At 41.2% G+C, this 24,749-nt stretch overlaps 1 protein-coding gene across 7 annotated transcripts in view; it reads right to left on the bottom strand.

Annotated features, from left to right (window-relative positions):
• Positions 1–24,479, bottom strand: part of smoc1 (SPARC related modular calcium binding 1) — a 50,701-nt gene extending 26,222 nt beyond the window's left edge. For 2 of the 7 annotated variants that reach the window (XM_083998686.1, XM_083998685.1), the window contains exons 1-6: positions 23,988–24,479; positions 6,290–6,455; positions 5,559–5,642; positions 2,622–2,734; positions 2,344–2,443; positions 429–479 (exon numbers count right to left, since the gene is read on the bottom strand). In XM_083998686.1, coding sequence (XP_083854812.1) covers positions 429–479; positions 2,344–2,443; positions 2,622–2,734; positions 5,559–5,642; positions 6,290–6,455; positions 23,988–24,089 — 616 coding nt within the window. In that variant the 5' untranslated portion in view covers positions 24,090–24,479. The remainder of the gene's footprint in view (positions 1–428; positions 480–2,343; positions 2,444–2,621; positions 2,735–5,558; positions 5,643–6,289; positions 6,456–23,987) is intronic. The other 5 variants (XM_083998684.1, XM_083998687.1, XM_083998683.1 and 2 more) reach the window with 4 other exon arrangements.
• Positions 24,480–24,749: the final 270 nt, after the last annotated feature.

Here is a 24,749-nt window from a genome sequence, read left to right as displayed (position 1 = left end):
AATTTAATAGATTTTTTTTATGATTTAAAATTAAATCTGTTTTCTCCTCTGTCTGAACTTTAAGTACATACTCCAACAGGAAAACATCCCAGATTACCCAACCCATTGACGTCTTGTTTTAGAATTAGATGCTACAGTTTATCAAAGTTTGATGAGTACATTCTGTTAGTACTTCATAGTCACACATTTGGCTTGTTGCATTATCTTAATGCTGACTAATGCAAACCTGAGTGATTCAATATCTGTGGAAAATGATCAAACACAGGTTGAACATTTCCAAATATTATTCTGGTTCGGTGCATGCAGAGAGCTGGTGTCGTGCATGGATGCATGGAGAGAAAGAGCGAAATTAGACAGTGCAGCCAATTACAATAGAAGGACAAAGGGGAGAAATTTAGAGTGAAGGCAACTAGAAGGAGATTTACTACCTGACAATCCACTTGTCGCAGCATGAGTTCCCATAAATTCATGGAAGTTTCCTGCAAATGTATGTGAGATGATTGATTTGGGTCATAGTGTACAGGGGCGTCTGAGCATGTCAGGTTATTTGCTGTCAGTTGAGAGGGAAGGGATTGTAAAAGAAGGGTAGAGTTGGGCATGTTCGACTGTAGCAGCAGCTGTATATCAGGTTTATTTAGCCCAGATTCTGGTTCCAGTGTCATACATACCTTTGCAAGAAACAATGAAGATATTGGATCTTATGCAGGACAGAAAGGAGGCCGCTAGAGACTGTGATGTACAACCACATACAGTATATTTTGGAATTTGGTATTTTTTTAATCCTGTACAACTGAAAAATATTTACTCTATCCAGTGCTGGCAGAGTGCAGGAAAAGTCACATGAGATTAAAATGTAATTTCAGTCACACCAGCCTTGAGCTTTCAGCATTTAACAAAACATATTCACTTCAGTGGGGACAGAGTAAACCCATGGGTTGTTTAAGATATGATGAGAGTGGTTTAAACAATCTAATTTCATATTAAGCTCTTGTTAAAAAAATCTTCTTGTATCATAATGTTCAGTGCATTTTCTTCCTCGCAAAACATTCACAAAACTCATTTAGTACATTATATTCTGCCTCCCGTGAAACCATCAGAAAGACCATCACCGTGTGCATGTGTCCTGGTCAAAACTTTAACAGCATCAAGTTACACAAAGAGAGCTGCATTTGCACTAAGGATCAGTATTTATGTCTATCTAGAAAAAGAGTTCTGTGGTTTTTCTGGTACGAGTCGACATGCTCCATTTGTGAAGTTGACTAATTCTGTTCTAGCAGTTGCTGAGGGCAGCCGTACAGTTGATTAGTGGCAGAGAGAGGGAAATGCCGAGGAAAGAGAGTGAGCAGAAGAAGACTGGGGCAGAGAGAGAGAGATAGAGATAAAGACACTGAGGGAGGAAAAGATGGAGAGAGCGGGAAGCCTCTGGCTGTCTGCTGAACAGCTTCAGAGGGGCATGCGACCATTCTCACCGCACTCTCCGTACAAAATTTGCACCATATGCTCTAGTGACTGTGCAATCCAATTCTGGCAAACACCCCCGTGTATTATCTTCTGAGGGAAAATGATGGTGATTATCATAAAGTGTTCCCATCCAAGATGAGGGTGCAGAGGCCCGGACTCTCTCCTCCAGCCTGCTGAGAGCACTTAAACAAGTGGAGGGGTGGGGGGGGGGGCGGAGGGGTCTGAGAGGCCCCTGGATCTACGGCCATTAGCTGTCTCATTGACCCTGCACCTGCTATATGCCACATGACATGTAATACACATGTGCCCAAAGTATGGCGAGACAGACTCTCTTTGACTGTAACCCAAAGGCTGTGTTCACTCGTTATCTTTCATCAGCACAGTCAGATTTCCTGAGAGTCATTTATTTCAGATGTAGGGTCAGTTCACAGATAATTCACCCAATTTAAGTCCTGCCTTGAAATGCACTGCACACTGTACTAATATAACCCATCCATTCTTAATCTTGTCTGGGGAGCTGAGGTTATAAATTATTTCCAGTTGTTTTTTTTGTTTTTTTTTGTATTTTTGAAGTGACTGAAATTTAATTGGCCCAAACCCCAGTGACTTGGCTTCCAAACACTGCGGGCCTCAAGATCCTACGAAATGTAGCCACAATTGACATTTTCACATGCTTGTTATGTTGCTTCTCAACTCTAATAAACAATTGTCAGGAAACATCCTACCCTCCTACCATCGTTTTTTAGTCACACAACCTCTTAAACATTACTCTGAAGTACAGCTGCTCTCTTAAGTTTTATATGAAGCCTTGTATTGGAACAAACTTTTGAAAAACTCTGGACATTTCATCCACAGGTTCCCAGGCTGTCTGCCTCCCAGTACCTGAGCACACCGGGGTCCGGTTTTGCACAGAAGAGCCACTCACTGGTTTGCCGTCACTGGTGACACACCAGCAGTAACCTGTCAGCGTATGGCACTGGACCTGCAGAGGAGGAGAAAAAGGTACATCACACCACAAATGACAACAGCCTATAACACGTGTGATTTGTTTAGTGCATTTGGAAAATAAGAGGTGAAGAGTTTGGTCAAATATTTCTGTCAGTGAAGAGACGGAGGGAAAGAGGAGGAGTAAATCTGTGGCGGTGCATGCAGACACAGACCTGAGCAAACGTTCCATCCTCGTTGCATTCTGGGACAAACATGGACTCCTGAGGTCTCCGGGCTTGTTCCAAAGCCTGGTTTCTCTCAACACGACACTTGGACTGACCTGCATCTGTAACGTATCGACAGTCTGTTCTCAAACACTGCACACAAACCTCCAGCACTAGTGTTTTTTTGTTGTTTTTTTACCAAAGACATGTGTTCTTTGTCGACTCAACACCACCTTGTTCACACCTGGGAGCTGACCAGCACAGCCACAATTTACTACTGTTGGCCATGGAGCCATGTCTGACATCTGAATGTCTTGCTCAGGGGCACCTTTTGATAGATGTGCAGAGAGAGTCTGAAGATATATATATATATTTTTTTTTAGCTTCCTCTGCTATTTTTCTTTTCAATAAACATGATTTTAGTTTTCTATGAATCTAAGAATGAGTCTACCCTGGATCCATTTGACCTATATATACCTACAACATGACTCCATTGTAAAAAGATAAAACATTTACTCCTCTTATGTATTGTTTTAAATTATTTTTGGGGCCCTTTTATGCCTTGAATCCAGTGGCCCTGAGAGCCCAATGCACTGCAGCTGAAGGAAACACATGCAAAGGCACAAACGCACAACAAATTCAGAAAACACCATCAGTTCGACAACACAGGCTCTGCAGAAACACACAAAAAAAACACAATGGAAGTCTTTAAGGACACAAAAAAGTGACTAACTCAGTCAAAGAGTAAGGTTAAGATACCATGACGGTACATATGAGCAATAACATTACACATCATAATGAACCAAACAACCTTATCCTATCATCAGACTCCACTAACTGGTAGTTATCGTCTTAACTTTTAAAGTTAGTGAGTTTTTGCAGCACATGCGTTCTGAATTTAAATCGCATTTGTTTGAGTTGCATTGTCTTTTCTTAAGTTGCAGTGCTCTGACCTCTCAGGGCCACCGCACTTTAATGATAGGTGGAGTGAAGAGACACAGGAAATGGGGAGAGAAAGTAAATGTCTGGGAATGACCGGACTGGGAGTTGAACCAGCGTCCTCCTGCACCGAGGCTCATTATGCTACACATTCCTACTCTTTAGAGTCCAGAGAACCTCCTCTGTAGTATTTCTGATAAAATAGTTGCACTTGCTGTTTGCATAATAACCACAGTTGTTGGATTAAGGATTACAACATTGATTAGTTGTTGCTTTTGGCACTGGACAACCCGCAGTATTTGCTGGTTGTGATGTGTCATAATGTTTAATAAAAACCTGTCCTTGTTTTAAAAACCCTTTACACAGCTGATACATGAGGCACAGACAAGTCAGAGACCTTTTATTACACATTCCTTAATGCTAAAACAACGCATTCCCCGACAAATTACACTACCATTGACGACTGCCGGTGCCAGGGCTGGGCTGCGAGCAGCACATTGTTAGCGCTGGCGAGTGCGTCACGGACTCGACATTGATGTTTTTGAAATGTCAGTGGAAAGTGAGCCTGTGTTTCTGCAGCTCTGATGAGCCAGAGCTGCGCCCGGGGGACCAAGGAGATGGAAGTGGCTGAAAGGTCAGAGAATAAAGGCGGCTCCACAGGTTCAAAATCCCATCAGTGACTACTGTTTTTATTGCCCTCGCTGCTCCCGCGGAGTCGAGCTTCACGTCTCGATTGTGTGTGTATACACAGTCACTGACCAGTGGAACCACAGTCCTCCGCTTCTGGCAAAAAACCCTCTCCACCTTCCCCTTAGATAAATAAAAGTTTTTTAGTCATCTCTGGACCTGAGAGGAGACAGACATGTCGTCTCCTCCAGAGTGAACTACTGCCAGAGGCTGGACACTGCGATGATGTCAGCGAGGACAGACATGGTTACATGGCGAGGACTTTGACCGAGTATATTTAGACTTACAAGGCTCATTAAATATTGTAGTGCTCGTGTCAGTCCAGTGTCCCACTGAAGTTCCCCGGCTCCTTATTTAAATAAATCAGATTTATGGAAATGTAAAAACAACTTAATGATCAGAGTCCCAGCTTGTCAGTGCTTGTTAGTTGTGTCAAAGCAGGAATATCCCACATCCAAAGGTTTGTTTTGACAAGGCACACAACCTGAGTAAAAAAAAAACATCACTTCATTTCAGGGATTTCGGATAAAGAGCTGTTTCATGATGTGGTGATTTTCCCCATGTTGTTGAATTCCTGGCTAAATAATGCATAAACGGGTCTGTCTGTTGTGAGAGCCATAGTTTTGTTGTTTGTGGTTGTTTGTTGTACCTGTTAACAATTTATATGCCCTGTAGTCAAATTAATCTGTTGTGTTTAATCTGAATCTCACGCACACCTCGGTGAGCCCTTGCCAGACTTTGCCATTGTAAACAGGGATTGGTTCATGAACTGCCTGCTTAAATAAAGCTGCCATTTCGTTGCAACAAAACAGGCCCGCCGCATCTGCAGCGACTGAGCGAGCTTTGCCCGGCTTTCCTTTCCTTGGCACACCACTGACATTATGAAACAAAACCACGTATTACCATACAGAGGGAGGAAAATTCACTCCAAAAATGGATTTGGTTGGGACTGCTGCTTCTCCTGATGGACAGGGGGGAGAGGTGGGGGTAGAAAAAAAAAGGAGGGGGGAAATGCCAAGTTCCAACCTTGACTCCAGGCCTATCAATCTCTGCTGTTGTTGAGTGGCTGGCATCCAGAGACTGAGGAAGTGTGTGATCCTGGTCTGTAAAAACTTACACGCCTACAGAGAGGCGGAAAATGAAAGCCATCTTCTCACTCCGCTCCACTTTTCCCAAATTTTCTCTTTGTCGTCCGTGGCCCCCGAACTTCAACATCTTAGACACACTTGTTGCTTTTCAAGTTTGCAGGACGTAGAAGATTGGGTTACGATTAGATACTGAATTACTTTAGCATGTCTTGAGGTTTCCCGGCTCTCTTACCTTTGAGCTCCAGGTCTCTACCCTCAGATGTTGAGGTCGGTGCCGGAGCCACCGGCAGCTGATCGATTTTCACCCAGTTTTTACCTGAAAGAGTCACATCAAGCTCAAGTCTGTGTGGTCTGATGATGTGTGTCAACTTCACAGACCCAGTTTTTGTTTCATCCAACATCAAAAAACCACAAGTACTTTCAGACGTCCATCCTTAGCTTGGCAATCATATGTTATACCATGTGTTTTTAGGCCTAGGAGGCAGAGGCAAGCAGAACAGCTCTACATAGATACTAAACCATCCTAGACAATCAGCTAACACAACTGCCTTAGTTTCAATGCCTGTTTTTTCTTACTTCTACGTGAATGTGATCAAGTTTTTTAGACAGTTGCAGAATAAGCCAAAAATACTAATTCCTATGTTTTTATTCTGTGCAATCAATTTTCCAGAAAATGTATCATATAACAACATACTGTAGTAATACTACTCATGGTAATGGAGGCTGTTTAGAAAAAAAAATCCTTGGTACTGTAGTTGGAAACTCCTTCTGAAATGTTTGTATGGAAATAAAACAAATGATTTGCACTTTATGAATTTCATAATTTCTTGCATTAGCTGCCAGATGAACAGTTATGAGTTTCCTTGAATGCGCCGTGACAGATAATTCATCGCACAGAAAGGGGAACATGTGTCTGCAGGTTTATTTAGGACACAGGCACAGATTTAAAAGTTCAGCGCTCACCTCGACATCGGCCGCGATGCGCCAGTGTGAGTGTCTTATCTTTACAGCGCGCCCTCTGCAGTTCACAGCCGGTCTCGTAGCTCCGCCCATCCGAGCCGCACACCGGCTTCCCCTGCGTCCGAGAGCAGATGACTCCACAGTGACTGTCTCTGTCTCCAATCAGCCACTGCAACACGGGCAGAAATACAGTACAACAACACGTTAGCATAACAATGATGCAACGCATGAGAAATTTAACTTGCCTCGGGTTTCACATAGCAGGACAGATACATCTTAAGATTACTGAATTTAGAGCTTTTTTTCATGCCTTGAAATATTGGTTTGTTCTTTCATTTTGGCTCCTTGTCTTTCTTTCTCTTTAGTTTCCCTGCGTTTAAACAAAGGCTGCATTCAGATGAATCTGAGATTATGCCAAACTAATGTACAAATTGGACTCATGGGTCATTTGCCCATTTTACTCAAAACATTTCTGCATTCCTCAAACACTTGTCGGCTGCTGCCTTCCTTTGTTTACGCTACTGTAACAAGAGTGTGAGCTGCACCGGACTGAAGCTCAGGCTAGAAGCTAATTTGTCTAATTGGTCTTTGGCTGAGGACAGGTTGAACCTTGATGAAGTTTCAAAGTAGCCAAACCACACTCGGAGCAATGGGAATCCTTCTCCCCGCTCTCCCCAGATCCTTCCTCGTGATCTATTAGTGAGTGGATTCTGCTCTGCTGTTGGACGACGGCCTTCTCTCTGACAACAGTAATGGCTCTTGGCTTCACAGCTGCCTCAAATATATTTTAAGGTCTAAAGGATTTCAGGGGAGCGCAATCTGTGCCAAAAAGATGGAGTTGTGGGTTGGTGAGGAGAGAGGAGTAGGTGTGCACTGAGCAGCACCAGAATCTGCTCTGCTGTGAAAAGTAGCTCAACAGCAGCTATGCCAGCACTTGTTGAAAAGACTTCAACTATTCAAATAAGAAACACACACACACATACAGAGAGCACTTGGTTTGCCTTATCTCGTAAGTGATTATTAAACTTTTGTGGCTGCTGAAACACCTGTTTTATAAAAGAGGGAAAAGGAAAATCAGGCGGTTCTAAAGTAGGAAAAATGCTGCATGGGAAAACTTTCTTGAATGCTTTTTTTACCCAAAGTCTCTCAAGCAATTACCAGAGAGCTGGTCGGAGCTCAGAGTCCGACACAGGAGATCTCGTTAAGGGCAGGTACAGAGGGAGGAAGGTGATGGAAAATGAGACGCAGCCAGAAACGAAGGGCACAGTTTCCATGCTTCATTCGCCAACTCCTATCAGATGGTCTGAGGCCATTTTTTTAAATTATCCACAGCAGAAGTGCACGTGTGCGTTACACTTTCATGTACACAACCACAATTCCTCTCTTTGTCACTCTCCCACTGACCCCAAACAAAAAAAGCTATTTTGAAAAACAGTAAAAATGTTGCTTGGAGACAGATTCTCTCCGAACGTATAAAGAGCAATCAGACAAAGTGTAGATGGTCACATAGCCAAGCCGCTGATGTCATGAATGAGCTGGTGCACAACTGGATCTCATATACAAATGAATCGCCAGGAGTTTTCATCTTACATGCTCGAAACAGATTCACTGACTGATATTTCTGTACATCTGGCTTTGCCTATGCATTGGTGCACTGTACTGAGTATGTTTATGTTGTACTGAGAAATAATACAATTCTAAAAGACAAAGACAAAGGTCTATTAAATAATAAGACTAAGCCATGCTCACAGCTCTGTAAAGCTGCACTTAGGCACAGTATCACTACAAGTTAAAATCATGACATAACCACAGTGACAACTCTAACTACTCTACTACTCAATGAGTATTGCACACTACCTACTTAATGAACATACGAGTGTGACATCACCAAGCCTACAGAGTATATCCCAAGCCAATATCCCAGAAAGCATTTCACACAAAGTGGCAGCAGCGAGTGCTGTTACAGTATTCACTAATAACAATATAGGTCATGTTTTAAATGTTTTAATACACACATTTCAACAGTGTAGATTTATAGAAGCAACATCTACTGAATTTAAAGGGCTGCAATGCATCTTGGGAGAGTTCAATATGTTTATTGCCCTCACGGTGCACACTCAGAAATTCTTGCTATACAGTAGATCAGAGTGTTTCTCACATTCACAAAGTTTGCGTACTGTTATGCAGTGTGAACATACACATTTTGACATCATGCCTATATGAATAGTACTGTAAGGAGTTATGTTACAATGTTAATATGCTGGTGATTAGCAGGTATAATATGCAACATTAGTTTAATGCTTACAAATGCTAAAAAGAATAACAGCTGAGGTTGATGGGAATGCCGTGAGTTTAGAAGGTTTGTGTGACTTGATGATGAAGTCAGGAGATCACCTGAAGTCTTTTCAAGTCTTATCAAGTCATGTAATACAATGAATGTCCAAGTGTTCAACATTCATCTACCTATTACCCAGTTTTCACAGTTCATATGATAACTTTCTTCAGTGCTTCTATGGAAGTTTATCATGTTCTGACCGACTCATTATAAAAGCAGAAACAATGCACCATGTGTCTGTTGCTACATGAGTCAGAGGCAACTAAGGCGAGAGTCACAGGCTACAACAGTGGCAGCTCTCTCTGACTGAACCTGTCAGTGTGCTCACACTCAGCTGTAATACAAAGGAGACAATCGGTCTTTTCTAAAAAGCTCCTGGAGTTTAGGCTACTTCCTTGTGAGGATGTGAAGCTCTGTACAAAAATGTCACGTCCATGTTCAGATATCGACATGGATCAACAAACACAGTCATCCCTTGGGTCACATATTCGGCTGCAGTGGCACCGAACTCTACATGAATTTTATGTTTGGTGTCATATTCTGGCTTATATATCTTTCAGACGAGCTGGAAGTGACACAGATATTTAGATTTGTTAAGGCCAGAATTACAAAATCCAAAGATGTGGTCAGGAAAATGAGACTTGGGTCAGAAAATAATCGATTTACAGTTCTCTGTGGTGTTTCTACTTTACAGATACCAAACCAGCTCTGCCAGCGCTGACAGTTATGACAGTCATGAACATTAATTTCTAAATCCGGGCAATTAAATCAAAAACCTGAGTCCAAAAAGTGAAAAATCAGCCAGTTGCTGAGCTAATATTAAATGTGTCCAATGCAAATGAACTGGTTTCAAGACTTTCTTTGGCTCATTTTCTTCATATTAGTAAAAAGAGCTGCCGATTTCTGGCTTGTTTTAACACTTTTACTTAAACAGATGGAACCTCATTTGGAAAAAATGTGAAATAATTTCACCCCATAGACATATTATTTTATTCTTACTGTGTCTGAAAACTGAGTTTTTTCACAAATTATAACATAAAGTAACAGTTTAAGAAGAGCTGAGAAGTCTGGGTAACTATCACAGATGTCAGAACAGGCAGATGCTCTGTTATTTGGAAAGATTAGGCTCCTCCTGGAATAGAAAAAGACAACAAGCTTCAGTACTGTACCTGCCAGATAAAACCAGGAGGTAACTTGGTGGTCCAGATTTTTAAGAAAGTGTCCCGGATTTGCAGGGTCACAGGTTAAATCCCCATATAAAACACTGTATCTGTTAAAATATCCAAGCTTTCAACACAGAGACACTTTTGGCTGCTTCAACGTTTCCAATGAAATGTTGATACTTCCCTTAAATAGGTACCAAAAAAAATCCTCTTTCAACAAGGTGAAAGGAAGTTTAGACAAAAGGGGAATAATACTCTACAGGATACAATGGGACACATCCAACTCGCCTCGCTGTAACAATAATGTCCAGATCAAGCCAGACAGTTTAATGTGATTTCAGCCTTGGCATAGACACATACCGTAGAAAAGTAAAACTAAATCATGATGTGCCTCTTTATGAGAACGTGCAGACAGGGCGGAAAACACAGCACATCATTTCAGTGACGGACACCAACAGTTTGATGCATTTTCTCATTTATCTCATAATAGAGAGACAGTGCAAGCAGTTGAACTGTAAGCCGGAGCATAAGACAAGAAAACAGGAGTTACATGTTTCTTCCAGCAGAAAGAAGTGGTTAAAAAGAGTGGACATGGACACTGAGCCAAAGTGCTGTGGATGGAAAGCAGTTTGTCCATGTGATGAGCTGTTAAATCGGTAAAAAAGTATCCAAAGAAAGCTTTTTCTATAAAAGTGATTTAACTCTACTCTAGCTACTCCTCCAGGTTAAGAGCCACAGAGTCTGGCCTCTGCCCACAGACTGACCTGTGCTCCCCGTCCCTGACTCACAACCTTAATGGATGCAGCCTTTCTACCTCCGCTGTCATAATAAAGCTTTAAATCACAGATTTTGAGACGGCATTGTCCGGTAAGTGGAAATAAACACTCTCTTACCAAGTCTCCCACATGTAGTCATTTCTTAGTCATACTGTCCCACCCACAGATTCGTCTCCCATAAAGGTGTAACCAGAGACTCTGGCACATACGAGTCTCTTTTACTTGAACTTAAGATCAAAATTTCAATAAAGTACTCTTAAAGGGCAGAAACATGTGACTATAAATGGTCATTGGAACATTTTGACACATTGTTTAGCCTTGAATTGTGTTTTTTTTTTTAACACAAACAATAAGCACAGAATTTATACCATTATAAACACTATTCACTTCTTAGGTGAGTTAAAGGAATAGTCCCACATTTTGGTAAATACACATATTTTGTTTCTTGGCAAAAGTTGAGATGATATGGATATTTCCATGTCTATGTATTTATATTATGGACATGCTGGTCCCACATGAGCCACAACACAACCTGAGATCTTCAGGTGGGTGTCTTTTATTTGTTCCTCCCACCCATCTTGTAACTATAGTGGACCGGGGCCTGTTCAGCCTGGGCCCCTCAGTTGTGTAACTCCCTGTGCATCTCAGGGAAGACAAATCTGTCTCAGTTTATACATCACTTCTTCAAACTCACTTTTATAGAGAGGCCCTCCAATAATTGTATATATAATATCAAAATAAAATCTAATTTGGTTTTATTGTTGTGGATGCTCTAAGGTCGGTGCAGTAAACATGAGGCTACAACGTACAGTAGTTTGTATAAAGACTGGTAATGGTGTGAAACTGTTTATCCTGCCTCCTTCACACAGAGTTGTGTTGGATTATATATTGAGAAAAAATACAACTTGTTTCGCATTTTTGTTTTTCCATCATTTAAACGAGCAGGACGTGAAGTGTTCGAGATGCACACAAGAATGGTTTGTTGAGGTGGGAACATCAGCGGCCCCTCGATACAATATTATCACAATATAACAATAATCATGATACAAAATTATTGTGATTGTAAAGCTTTTGCGATATCCCAACATATTGTGATACACTGCGTTTATTACCTTTTCAAAACTGCAAACTATGTCCCAAAAAGAGGATAGGATTGTCAAGCAGACAAACTGAGGAACACAGTATTTAAAGAATACTCCAGTATACTGGTGCTAATAATAATACATTTATTTTTTGTTATTTAAATGATAGAAGATTGATACTTGGCGTCTGTGCATAGATACCAATACCATATTGCCACACAAAATATCGTAATACTGTTCTGTATCAATTTCTATCCCCCCCTAACACCGAATGGTTTAACCTTTTTAGCCAATGTTAACAGTCAAGACTGTTGCCAGGCTTAATGTGAAGCTAACAGGGTTCTGGCCGTTGATTCATATTGACACTGAGTGGTATCGACTTCTCATTCAAGTCTCTGTAACAAAGCAAACAAGCATATTCCTTCAAATTTTCAAACTGTTCCCCAAAGAGTTGCTGCTAATGGAGGTCGGCCAGTGACTGATGAAATCTTTACAAGCAGCTTCTGTAACGCCCTGTGTGTGTGATGTCCAAAAAAATATCAGTGCATACTTTAAAAAAGAAACATGAATAATTGCCAAAGAACTGTTTCAGGGGTAAAACTAAAATCGAGTGTAACTTAATTCACGCAGAGAGAGAAAATCCCTTGAAAAGCCGAGTCCCCTGAAGAGGATATCAAGTAGCCGTCGATATAGTAAACTGTGTCTAATCTAATCTGCCGACTCAGACTCCTCTCTCCAGTGTCACAACAGTTTCTATTGCTATACATTATATATTCATTGCTATAATAAATGTGCATATGTTTCATGTTAAAGTAAGAGCAAAATAAAGTTCATTCACACCAGCAGAAAGTGACATGAGTCTGGGTGATATGCTATCTGACAAAAACAGCTCTTGTAGATGCGTGAGGTTTGACTTTGGGGGCAATCAGCAAACATTTTGACAACATCCTTACACTTTTTTGTGGTGACTATAGTCCTGATGTGGTAAACCCCACCCATCTGGCAACTTCAGAAGTTTAAAACAAACACTAAGAGTTATTTCCAGTTACTGTCCGACCCAGGTCTGTTTGACAGCAATCGGCTGCTACAGCGTTAACCGGGATGACGGGACCTGGCATTATCTCCTGAGGGAAAACAGCCGCCCCTCCTGTTGGGACAATAATGGCTGAGGGCTGAGACCCACCCGCCATCCCATAATCAAAGTCAAACAAACACATCCAAATTAAACAGGCTAACGTGTAGCAGGAGCTATTACGGGATCTGCTAAAGGAACACGTGCTGCTCAAAATAGCATTAATTACCTACACTGGCTCGTAGCCTCCTTGTTGAAGATCATTATGCAAAGTTTGACATCATAGTGCAAGAGGCAGCACATCAAAGTTTTACAACGAGGTCTATAGCGCCAAGCAACATAATGAAGTATTGAATTGACCCCTGAGGGAAAAATCTCACTTTAACAAGCGCTCATCGTCTCATTTTCTTTAATTTTCAAAGAGGAGGAGAAGAAATGTATTATTCTTTTATTCTTTAATCGACTGAGAGCAGCTCAGATAATAAATCCCCTATAACTCAGAGAGGACACAGTATCCTCGTCTGCCTGATGGCCCACCAGAAGAGATGAAATCAAAGATGAGTCGGTGGTGAAACACCAGGGGAGTTACACGATGTTTTGGTACTGATATCTTGACCGGGAAACAATGAGCATCGAGATTCTCACATTTAACAAGCCAAATTCCCCCCAACACACACAAACACACACAATCTCACACACAGACATCTCAGCCAGAAGCACACACAGCCCTGAGCTCTCTCTCTCTGTCTCTCTCTCTGCACCACTCATAAAATAAGTGAAATGCAACCCCCATTGTGCAACCATTACAGCATTAACAAAATGGTCTTTTTTTTTTTACCGTCACTGGCAGGGAATCTGTTCCAGCCAAAGCCACAGCGGTGGAGCAAGAAGAAAGAATATGATTAGAAAATAATCATTTTTATATATACATGCTTAACGGGCTGACAGGGGGGGAAAGAAAGCAGGCTAGGTAGTAAATAAACAAATCTGTGGATTACGTCTACTACAGTAAATGCAATTATGGTAAACTCTCCAACTGGGTTTATGTGGTTTGTATAAGGTAGAGCTCATTTCTCTGGAGATTTTAAGTACACAAACAAAGACGCACAACATAAACAGCGGAGTTCACCTTTATAACACTTATCGTCCCTCTTTAGTGGGAAGCAGGTTTGCGTAAGTATTGTTTAACGATGCGTTGGCTGATTTATACAGCAGATACACAACAGATGTAGTGACAAGAAGGACAAATAGGAGGCTGACAAAATTAAGCTGCATCTTTTTTTTCTTTTCTTTTTTACCTCAGACCAGCCATGTGTCAGACTCTGCTATAACACAATTGTGAAACTATGCTGTTGTGTTTTACAGAAGTGAATCTGAAGCGGTTGGTTTTCATATTTTTTCCATGTGGTGTTCAAATCTATTAGCAGACTTTTGACACTGGCTAAAGTTGTGTAATTCACCGCAGTGAACACCAAGTCAACATTATTTTTTTTCGTCATGTAACACTGTACCGGTCAACTAATGTAGGACAGACTTTTAAAACCAATCTGCCTGAGAAATCGATTACCAGCACATTTAGAATAATGGATTAGAGGAAACAGATGGAGGTAGAAATTAATGGAAAATGCGAACCAAAAACTCTGTAACCTGCTTTTGAAAATGTTGAGCAAATACATAAAATGTGCAAGATTTATAACTGAGCAGCTCAACCTTCCAAACCCTCCTTTGATTTAGCATTTTGATGATGTTAGCGAGTGCATCTGGTAGCATTGGCAGCTTGACATGAGCTAACAATGAGTCGTGATGTGTCTGTCTCTGTGTTTCTTTTAGTATAATGTGGAATGTTGTATAAAAAGTCAGCTGTGCCTCTGGAATAGTAGAACAATACTGGTTACGAGCTGCAAAGAGAGATAAGGTCTCAGACCTGCAGTCCGACCCTTCAAATCCAAATTATAGACATTACAGTTAATTTAATACTTCTGTTTAATTTTAAAGTCTCACTGCCAGACCTCTGAGTTTTCATGTCCAAGTATGTAACTGAAACTGAAACCAAAACATCTTCATTACTTAATAACACAAAAATATTTATGGCTCACCATGTATGTAAAAAGAATCCACATATAAATGAATAAGCTTCACAAATGGATTTTTGATGCACACACAAATATTTCTTTTTTTCAATACATACAGTATAATGAAAATCCACCAATGTGTGTGTTTAAAAAAATAGCAGTATTCATCAAAAACATCTGTATGTATGTTGTGACATTTTTACACAAACTGTCTAATCTGTATTTACTTGTGGTTTGTAAACGTTTCAGCACAGCGCTGCATCTGCATAGTGGTGGCCAGAGGTCAAGGTCAGACCAAGATCAACCTCAACATGGCGACGGCGCCCAGTAACAACACAAGAGGTGTAAGTGAAATATTGATCACGTTTATCTGGTTAGCACCTTGTTATGAGATGTTCTTTAATCTTTAATTACTAGGGTGCGCTCTGGTGATTGTCTGAAAGGAGGAAGACATCTGATTGGATACTGATAATTTCCATGCATTTGTGGATTGAGACATGTTAGGGGTCTCAAATAAAATTCCACTGAAAAACTTGCATCACATTAACACAAGTACAGGTCGCAATATGGTTGTTATTATAAAGAGAAATGGCCGAAAATCTCCCATTGATTCTGCTGATTGACACAACGTTTAGCTGGATGACAACCCTCTCCACTTTGTTCTAATAAGGGCCGACTTAAGCTGTTGCCCCGGGTTGATTATCACAAGGAGCGGTTAAATCAGATCCTGTGTAGTGGAAAAAAAAATGTCTGCTGTACTTAACTAACAGGAACATGCACCTTGACATGAATGACATCACTGCTTCTAAGGAAAAGGCTTTTGCGTGCACAGATGGAGATTCATTACAGGCTGAACTACATCAGCGTGTGTGTGTGTGTATGTGTGTGTATGTGAGACGGAGAGACAGAGATCTGTGTGCCAGCTCCACGCTAACGTGTCATGGGCTCATTATCCCCTTTGGGCTCAACAGCAACAAACAATGCAACAACACCGACGCATACATAAATACATACATAAATGGCCATTAGCCCAGACCTGTGTCATTAATCACCAGGTATTTTTGGCATTCCCACCAGCCAACAAGTGGATTAGACAAATAGAGTAAAAAGGGGGATAAAAGTGAGCCAACCACAGAGGTAACAAGCCAATGAAAGTTGTCCACCAAAGTCAGAGCTAATTGTATGCTGTTGTATGCTTTTAACGGGCCAAGGTAATCACTTTTGTCCGATAATTAGCATTTAGTTTTCAGGAAATCTATAAAGTGAATGCCATCCCTCATGCTGTTTCAATTTACACACTTTACTTAACCGTGTTATAAAAAAAAAAGTGGAGAAAATAATAAGGAATGTATTAAAAGTTGTGCCCTTCTTCTCTTCCCACTTATACCTTTTAACATTTCTAATGGGGTTTTGTCTTAAAACAGCAACCTGTAATTTAAGATTTTCAAAGTAACCCTTTAAAAAACCTTAAAACACAGCTCTAGCATGTTGTGAACTGGAAACGCTAAAGGAGTTGGACGACTTTCACACAGGAGGTGCAAGGTGTGTGTGCCACTCACAGCAGGAGGGTGGGGAATTAGGCTTAAAACACTAAAGTGTACTCCCCTGCTCCATTGTTTCCTTTAATACGACCTCTTAATCTAATTACTGTCATGTTTCAGTAGATAAAGTTTTAGCAAATTAGTCCTCAGAGGTGACTTGTGGAGAAAGAGCAGAGCAACAACCATTTGTTTTCTTTCATCTCCCATGTTGGGCTCAACAGATGTAGTAGATGGAACATGAAGGAAAAACTACAAAAGGACTCCTCATAGATACAGTATTAGCCAATAGTGTTGATTGTACATCAAGTACTGCCTGTGGGAATTAGGAATTGTTGCTTGGTCCTATAGGTGAAGGTAGTGGACCAGCGGTATGAGCGGCTGACAGGGGTTGAAATGAGGGAAGATGATGAAAGCAGTGTAAACATTTTTGGAGCGAGACCATATATGTTTGACCTTGAGCTGAAGATAGCAGTTATGTTAGCGAGGGAGAGGCAAGCTCATTTCCATAACAGAGACGATGCAATCACAGGACATGGCAATACAGAATCGCAAACTAGTCAGCACAGATGGTGACTGTGACAATTTTAATATGGATGCAAAATTAGGAAATGCTCTTGAGTGCTGGATGGGCCACTTAAATGTTTGAACTATTTTTACAGGAAGAAAAGATACTCAGATAATAACTTTCTGACATGCATTTGGCAAATATTAACAGGTAAATGAACAATTACTGCGGAGATACAGGATTCAAGCTGGGAAAATACATATAACCTTTGATTGATTGAGACGCACGCTCAGACTGTAACCTAAATGCTTATATTGCATGTTTTTACAGTGATTACAAAATGTTCTGGCATCATAAAGGCATAAATGGTTTCAGTAAACTATGGAGCAGCAGAAACAAACTGTAAACATTCACATATACAGGACTTAAGATTTGATACAGACTGTATGAAACTGATTGGAGCTGTAAAGTCATGTGGCTTCGTCGGCACGAGCAGCCTCTTTCACTTTACGCGGTCATTTGACTCTCTGTTATCAAATGTTGATTTTAGCAGCCCTAATTCATTGTTAGTGTTACGGTTATAAACTCCGGCAGATTTAATACCTCTGATAAAGATGAAAAACATTCTCACACTGCTCTGAAATCAGATTTCCTCTTCAGATGACGGTCAGGAGATTAAATATGAGATTAACAAGAAGGATTACTTCCTTATTTTCCTTTTTGAAGTGGCGTGAAGAAATAAAAATGAATGTGTGACTAAGGGGTGGTGGGGTGGGGGTGGTCGAAGGGGTGAGAGGGTTGTTCTTCCTTTTCGGAAGTGGCTCTAAATCTGATTAACAACATTCCTTGTTTGTCACTAATGCTACATCCTGGCTGCAGAACAATCAACTGTCTTTGCCGTTCCCAGGAAGTGTGTGTGTCTCTATCACACATTATAATAGATTACACACCACCACTGCACACTTAAGCTGAGACCACACTCTCCCATATCAAAGGAAATGATTAAACATGTGGCAGAGCAGAGGCTAATCTGCTGAGCTAGTCTGACAGGAAAGTGGAAGTGTTTCTGCCGTCATGATAATCTGATGGATTACAGAGAGCCGTAACTCTCTCACTCAGCAGACGGTTTTCCTCTTGAACAAGAGCCTGTGTGTCTCGCAAACACAATGGATTTACATAGAGCAAGTTCCCATAGTGGACAAGACACAGGCAGAAAGAAAGGTTGAGTGAAACAGCAGTGATCTGTGTGTTGAGCTCAGTGGCCTGAAATCCCAGAGCTGAACCTTGACTGTATTTCATTACACTGATTAGAAAGCTCTACAATTGACCATGAAATGCATTTGCTGATCTCACATTCATCAGAGGGAATTGACATATGTAAGCAATTTGATTGGCTGCTGCTGGAGTCGCCCATAAAGCCATCTGTCAGTGCCCTGCGAAATATAAGTGGAGTCTAGGTGTCTACCTCGGCCTGTGAGCCTGTGAGTTTCAGATGAGTTTTCTGTCAAAGAAAAGCTAATTTGTTGACACCGTAATGAATTCAGCAGCTATTTGAAAGCTTCAGGTTGCCATTGAATTCACTATTCCCTTCATCGTACTCCTACTGACAACCAAAAGATGTGATTTTTTTTTTTAACCCTTGTCATATGTTTTATTTTTTTTATAGCTTGATAGATAAAAGCCAAATGGTATCAAATTGCATAGTTATCAATCCATCTGTTGTGTTGTGTTTATTCCAGTACAGGAAAATAATCCCACTAATCCGCTTTGCACACAAGAAAATGTAAAATGTTACTAGTAGATTGAAATTGAAACATTTAAAGTTTATTTTAAGTATGAGTTTGCCAATTTTTCAATCCAATACTGTATACAACAATGTGCTGGTTATGGAGCACATTCATGATCCCCAGAGGAGGAAACTTTCTGAGTTTTATTTTCTGTTTCCTTCTTAGCGAGGTTTTAAAACAGCCGTATCATGCCTGTGAATGTTGTTGCATCTGTAAACAAAATCGCACCAACATACAACAAAAGATCCCAGAACCTCAAGCTTCATCACCAATAACTTTTTTTTAGGGTTTTTTCCCCTCTAAGTGCCTAATCAGAACCTGCTGCTGAACAAAAAGTCAGGACAAAGTTAATCTAAAAGGTTTGTATTTCATGACTCTTCACAGAAGACGGTGATGCCAAACTATGACCTTATCACTTTGCCAAGAATGTTTTTCCCCATAAAGACTAAATGGAGAAATGTGCACTGCACATCTGTGTGATTATGGTCAGCAGGTCATTTTCTATGCATCTCAGTGGTTTTAATGGTTAATAGACAAACCCTTCACTCTGTCCTCTTTTACCCCTCTTCACTTCATGTTATGTATTAGTTGCCAAAGTGATAAACTCAGCTCTTTTAAGTTACACATTACCTTAAGAAGCCTTGTAAAATACTGTCATGATAACATCTTTTCTCTCACATTGTCTATAAGGAGGATTTCACATTAAGGCAATGTGGTTTGTTTGAAGCGGGCTTTCCATCTTGACTACATGCAGCTATTACTCTGAATATTCACCACACTTTTAGCCTTTTTTATATATGAAAATTGTTCTGGAGAGCTGTCATCTGAGCAGCTGTCCCACATACTGACAAGCACATTCCCAGTACATTGCAAGAATGGTTCAGATTCCTTAAAAGTCCAGTCCATTTGTTGCATTTCTTCATCATTCTTCATTATCCTGCTGCTGTTCAGCCTGTTGACTGTAGATTGGCAGCAAAGCTGCTGAGTTGACAGGTTTGAAAAATGCTTTGGATTGAGGGATCAACAATAAATTTGCTGAAACTAAATACATAATGATTTGGTTTGTTGAGATCATTGAATATATTGCTTTATAGCTAAATAAATAAATTATCCTGACTTGAGCTTCTTATCTTTTGGTGCGTTCCATTAGGAACTGGAAATCAGACTTTCCGAATTCCCAGTCGGCTTCGTCATCAGAAACGGAAGAACCTCAGTAACCCCTAAGGTCACAATCCAAGATGGCTGCTCTGTGCATCAACAGTGAGTAAAAGCTTTAAATTACACTGTTGATCTTGTTTCTGTGTTTACTGACAGGACTGAGCAACTTCTACCTGTAGACATGTTGGTATGTTGCTTTCACGTGCAGTGTTGGGCGGTAACACATTATTTATTAACGCGTCACGTGCCGTTTGATTACTTATTTTAGAAACGGAGTAAAGTAACGCGTTACAATTTCTAAAATAGTAATGAGATTATAGTTACAAGCCCAGGTAACTATACGTTACCATTGCCAGTCTCTCCGCTCCTCTCACCCACACCCGTCCTTGAATACACAGGGTCAGCTCGCCCCACCTGACCCCCGCAGTCCTCTCCACTGCTCTCATCCACACTGAGGTACCCTTTTTTGTTGAGGGAATGGAGTAACTACTAATGTAACTAATTACTTTCGAAATAAAGTAATCAAAACAGTAATGTAATTATTTTTATAAGGAGTAATCAGTAATTTAAGTACTTTTCCAAGAGTAATAACACTATTCACGTGCAAACTCACGCACAGAGTGTTGTTATTGGCTGGCATTAGCTAACAACGCTAACAACAACATAGCTAACAGAAGTGTAACAACAGTGTTGGTCCTAAAAAGTAACTGGGATGTGATCAACTCTGATGTGATAATTCCTGGCTCAATTATGACTTCCAAAGTTGGAATTGAGCACATTTACTAGGAATCGGGGATTTAAATGTGACGCTATTGGTTGCATTATGGGAAAATTTGGGGGAAATGTAGGATCTAATGGACTCAAAACAGCTGTGATAATTTTTCATTTGGTTCAGTTATGAGTCCCCAAAACTTGTCACCTTGTAGTTGTCTTCACATTTTTTGTTTTCATGCTTTCTGCAAAAATAACTTCTTCTTGATGAAAATTTAAGGTCTTGACAATGAATACAAATTTTAAATTGGGTGTCTAGTCAACACAGTAACAGTTTCCCACTTTGTTCACCCTGTGAACAATTGTGAAGGGAAAACAAAGAGTGATGTGGGTCCATCAATCTAGAAAACTACATTGCAATGCATTCTGCCGCTATTAATTTCCCTCCTATATGACTGAAAAATGCTGAGACCTAAAGAATCCATTGAGTCACTAAAGCCTGATGAAGTCCATTGCCTCCATTCCTTTGTGCGTTGTAAGCATAATTAAGAATCACTGGCCGACTAAACAACAGGCACCTGCACACATACGTTACATTGCAGACCTCTCACACCTGCACTTTGGCTGTGATCTACCTCACACCTATAAAAAAGGCTTTCCTGCTTTTGTACCAGGCCTCTGCTTTCCCAAGCTGTAGGCATGCACTTTTGGCTGCTTCGCCACTCAGGCCTGGCTGTTTGTTTGTTTTTCAGACACTCCATGAGTCTTCACTGATGCCTTCTCTTAAGTATGTTAGTTGACTGACCATCTTGTCCTAAATCTGGCACTAATAGGTCGATTTGATGAAGGGGATTAAGGATAGATAGGTAGACAAGGACAGCGGTTTTCTTTATTGGAAATGAGACATTGTCTGCATGTCCACCACCTGCCTCATTAGACGGATCATGCCCGGTGCTAAAGAGCAGAAAAGCTGCAAAATATCGTATTACAGTCGTTAAGAAGTGCAATTTAGATGTGAACATTAATCCTCTTAAAGTCTGGAGAAAGCATTCTGCAAAATAAGAAAACGTTTTTCAGTGAGATCATGTTTTTTCTTTACTAAACACTTAGTGTATCACTTTTACGCAGAGACCACCATGTGTGATCGCCATCGTCAGACATCCTTATCGTTTGACTGGTGCTGTCCTCCCACTGCTGACAGTAAAGGGAGACATCAAAGTTAAACCCTGCAGAGGGAACGCAGAGAGCGAGAGACAGACTTATCGGAACTGAGCAAACAGCAACAATCACAAGGCAAAACAGTCTGAATTGTCTGAAGCTTTGTTAGTGTCCCAATTACTCGTCTCCCCCAGCTCTGAGAAATGTTGGACTCGTGCACTTATTGCATCATTGAGCCTCCGGGGGAAATGAGAAAGGAGAAGTGCTATGCAGTGAAGTTAGCTCCGGCTTCCACCCCTGATATCAACGTGGAAAGTGGGGGTGTGAATTCTGGTATTACAGCAGCTGTGAGCAATGTTGAAAGTATCTACTGTGGGGCGGGTGGGTGTGGGCGGGGGTAGGGGGTGTAGCGGGGCTGAGTGTGACTGCTCCTCCTCGATGCTTAATCCAGGCCAGGAGGAGGATGAATTGGATGCAGAGGGGGTTTAATTTTGATGAGGATAAAATTGATAGAGATGCTGTGATTGTTCACAGAAACTTGGACCAAAGGTTCAACATTTCACTGCTCCATTGAAAAGCTTTTGCCTGTAAAGTGTTATTAAAGTGTTATTGAGGACTAAAAATCCCTCTTTTGTATATTGGAGTTGATCCAGTGTGGTTTTGAGAGGGTTTCCTACGGCAGGGGGTGATAGTTTTTCAGTCTGCAGAGGAGCATGAAATCCATAAACAAGGAGAAAGAAGGGGGGGAAAATCACTGCAGCAAAACATATCTCATTGATTAGTCCAATAAATCTCATTTAAAAGTCTTTCCTAAACATCCCAGCACTTGTTGTATTACCCAGTGTGACTAAACCACATAGCTGCCACCTGAATCAGCCACACCAGATGCACACGCATGACAGTTTTTCATTGTGGCCTGCAGGAAAACAATTGGAAATCGAAAAACAAAGTCGCGATTACGCAAACTATAAATTCCCTATGACGCTCTCCATAGAGCAGTCTTGACCACAGTGTGTGGAGTGTGGGGGTGGGGAGGGGAGGGGAGGGGGGGGCTTAAAGACATTGTGAAATAGCTCCAGTATGTGAGACGGTATTACATACTCACCCCCCCTTCAAAAAAATATTCTCCCTGACCACAAATAATATTACTGTGAACTGAAACAATGCTGTTCTCCTCCGCTTCACATCACTTATTTCCTTTCCCGCCTGGACACTGCTATGGATGGTAAGAGAGAGAACAAATAAAGCAGTGTGTGTGTGTGTGTGTGTGTGTGTGTGTGTGTGTGTGTGTGTGTGTGTGTGTGTGTGTGTGTGTGTGTGTGTGTGTGTGTGTGTGTATGTGTGTGTGTGTGTGTGTGTGTGTGTGTGTGTGTGTGAGTGAGAGGGGAGAGAGTTTTAAAGAGAGAGAGATGGATAGATGTGGAAGTGACAACTAAGACGGGATCGAGTGGGGATGCTGTGGAGGAGGTGTTGCAGGGTCAAATCTGCTCAGTTGTCACAGTGAAGAGAAAAAAAACTGAATTATATTCCATATCTGTAATAAAAATAAATTAAATTAAAAAAGTATTTTATCATGTCTTATAATGTAAAGGAATTTGGGCAACCTAAACTGAATAAAGTGGAATCAAGTAGGATCCATCTGACCCACCTGGAGTAGGACAGAGGTCTAAAGTCTCTCTTCAATGATTCAGTGACATCAGATGGAATTTTTTTTTTTTTTTGCATGCAGCTAATCACTGAGTAAATGTTTAGTTCAGAGGCAAAATCTGAAATGAATGTGAATATTTGCTGGTCACAGTTTGCAAAGTGAACAGGCCACACTGTAAACAGCTGAACTTCATCTCCTGAGTTAATCGGTAATAAATTGGTGATTTTATTTGTGTAGGCTATATGGACGAATTCATTCACATCCCAACCCCACAACCCCACAGCATGTTGTGTTTGTGTTTGAAAGTCCTTGAATGTGATACCGGTTGTTGACTTTATTGATCTCTTTGTAGGACTCCTCCTTCACCTACATGTTACTCTTACAACTTGTCTGAATGAAAATGCAAATAAGAATTGCATAATCCTACACTGGAGTGCTTTATTTTGTATTTTTGTGCGTATTTATGCACTTTGTATCATAGGAAATCACGGAATTGGCCCACCTTTAACAAACAATAGCTCATGCAGTCAAAAGCCTGAGAGTCAGTAGGCTATTTACAATTTGATCAATATCTGATGGTGAAACTGAGGACAGTGGCTGATCTGGTCCTATTTCTAAGGGAAAACGTGGAGGTTGTGATCCATGCATACGCTCAGGTAGGTACAGTAGGTAGGCTGTACGTAGGCTACTCACCCGTGAACTGGGCTTCTGTGCGGAGACTTGAGGCAGGTAGCACAGAAACAGAGGCGCCAAAAGGTGAAGAAGGGTGAAGATTACAAAACTTGACAGTAACATAATTGAGCGTCGGTGAGCGCGGAGCAGGGAGCGGCAGGTATCTGGCTGAGCGCTCAGTGTCCTCTCTGTCACACTGATGATCAACAGGTCCAGACCGTGGAAAAGTCAAAGGCTCCTTCACTCTTTTCTCCGCTCCACTCGGGTGTCCTTTGTCTGCTGCTCCTGAAACTCTTCACGGTTCTGCACGAAGGCTGAGAAATCATGACGCGGCGGTGACCATAGTAGTGATCGGTTTTTATCCACTGCGGGAGGATCAGCTGTTCATCGCGGCTTCCACAGGTTGAGTCGCGCCTGTATCCATTGCAACCTGATTTAAAAGCAAAGGCGTGAGCAGCAGCGGTGACTGACAACCTCCTCTGTCCAATCGCAGCGAGGTGCAGCTTTTGAAGCCACGCCCCCCACCTCAAACTGGTCCAAGATGAACTCCCCAGAGGAGAAAGAGCTGCTGTGGTCAGTGCAGGCAGGGAGAGGAGCAGGAGACTCAGCAGCTGCAGGGACACTCAGTGTATTATCATCAGTCTTTGAGAGCGGGGACAATGGCTGAGCAATTGTGAGGTCAAATTTTAGGTTCTCATCCCTATTCAGAGACATATAATGCTCTATAATAGCCTAGTATCCTGCTGCCTTGACATTTAGCCTGTGTACTTGGGCGACAATGGA

Source organism: Trachurus trachurus (genome assembly GCF_905171665.1).
Source record: "Trachurus trachurus genome assembly, chromosome: 22".
Classification (NCBI taxonomy): domain Eukaryota; kingdom Metazoa; phylum Chordata; class Actinopteri; order Carangiformes; family Carangidae; genus Trachurus; species Trachurus trachurus.
This window is presented reverse-complemented; position numbering and strand designations above follow the sequence as displayed.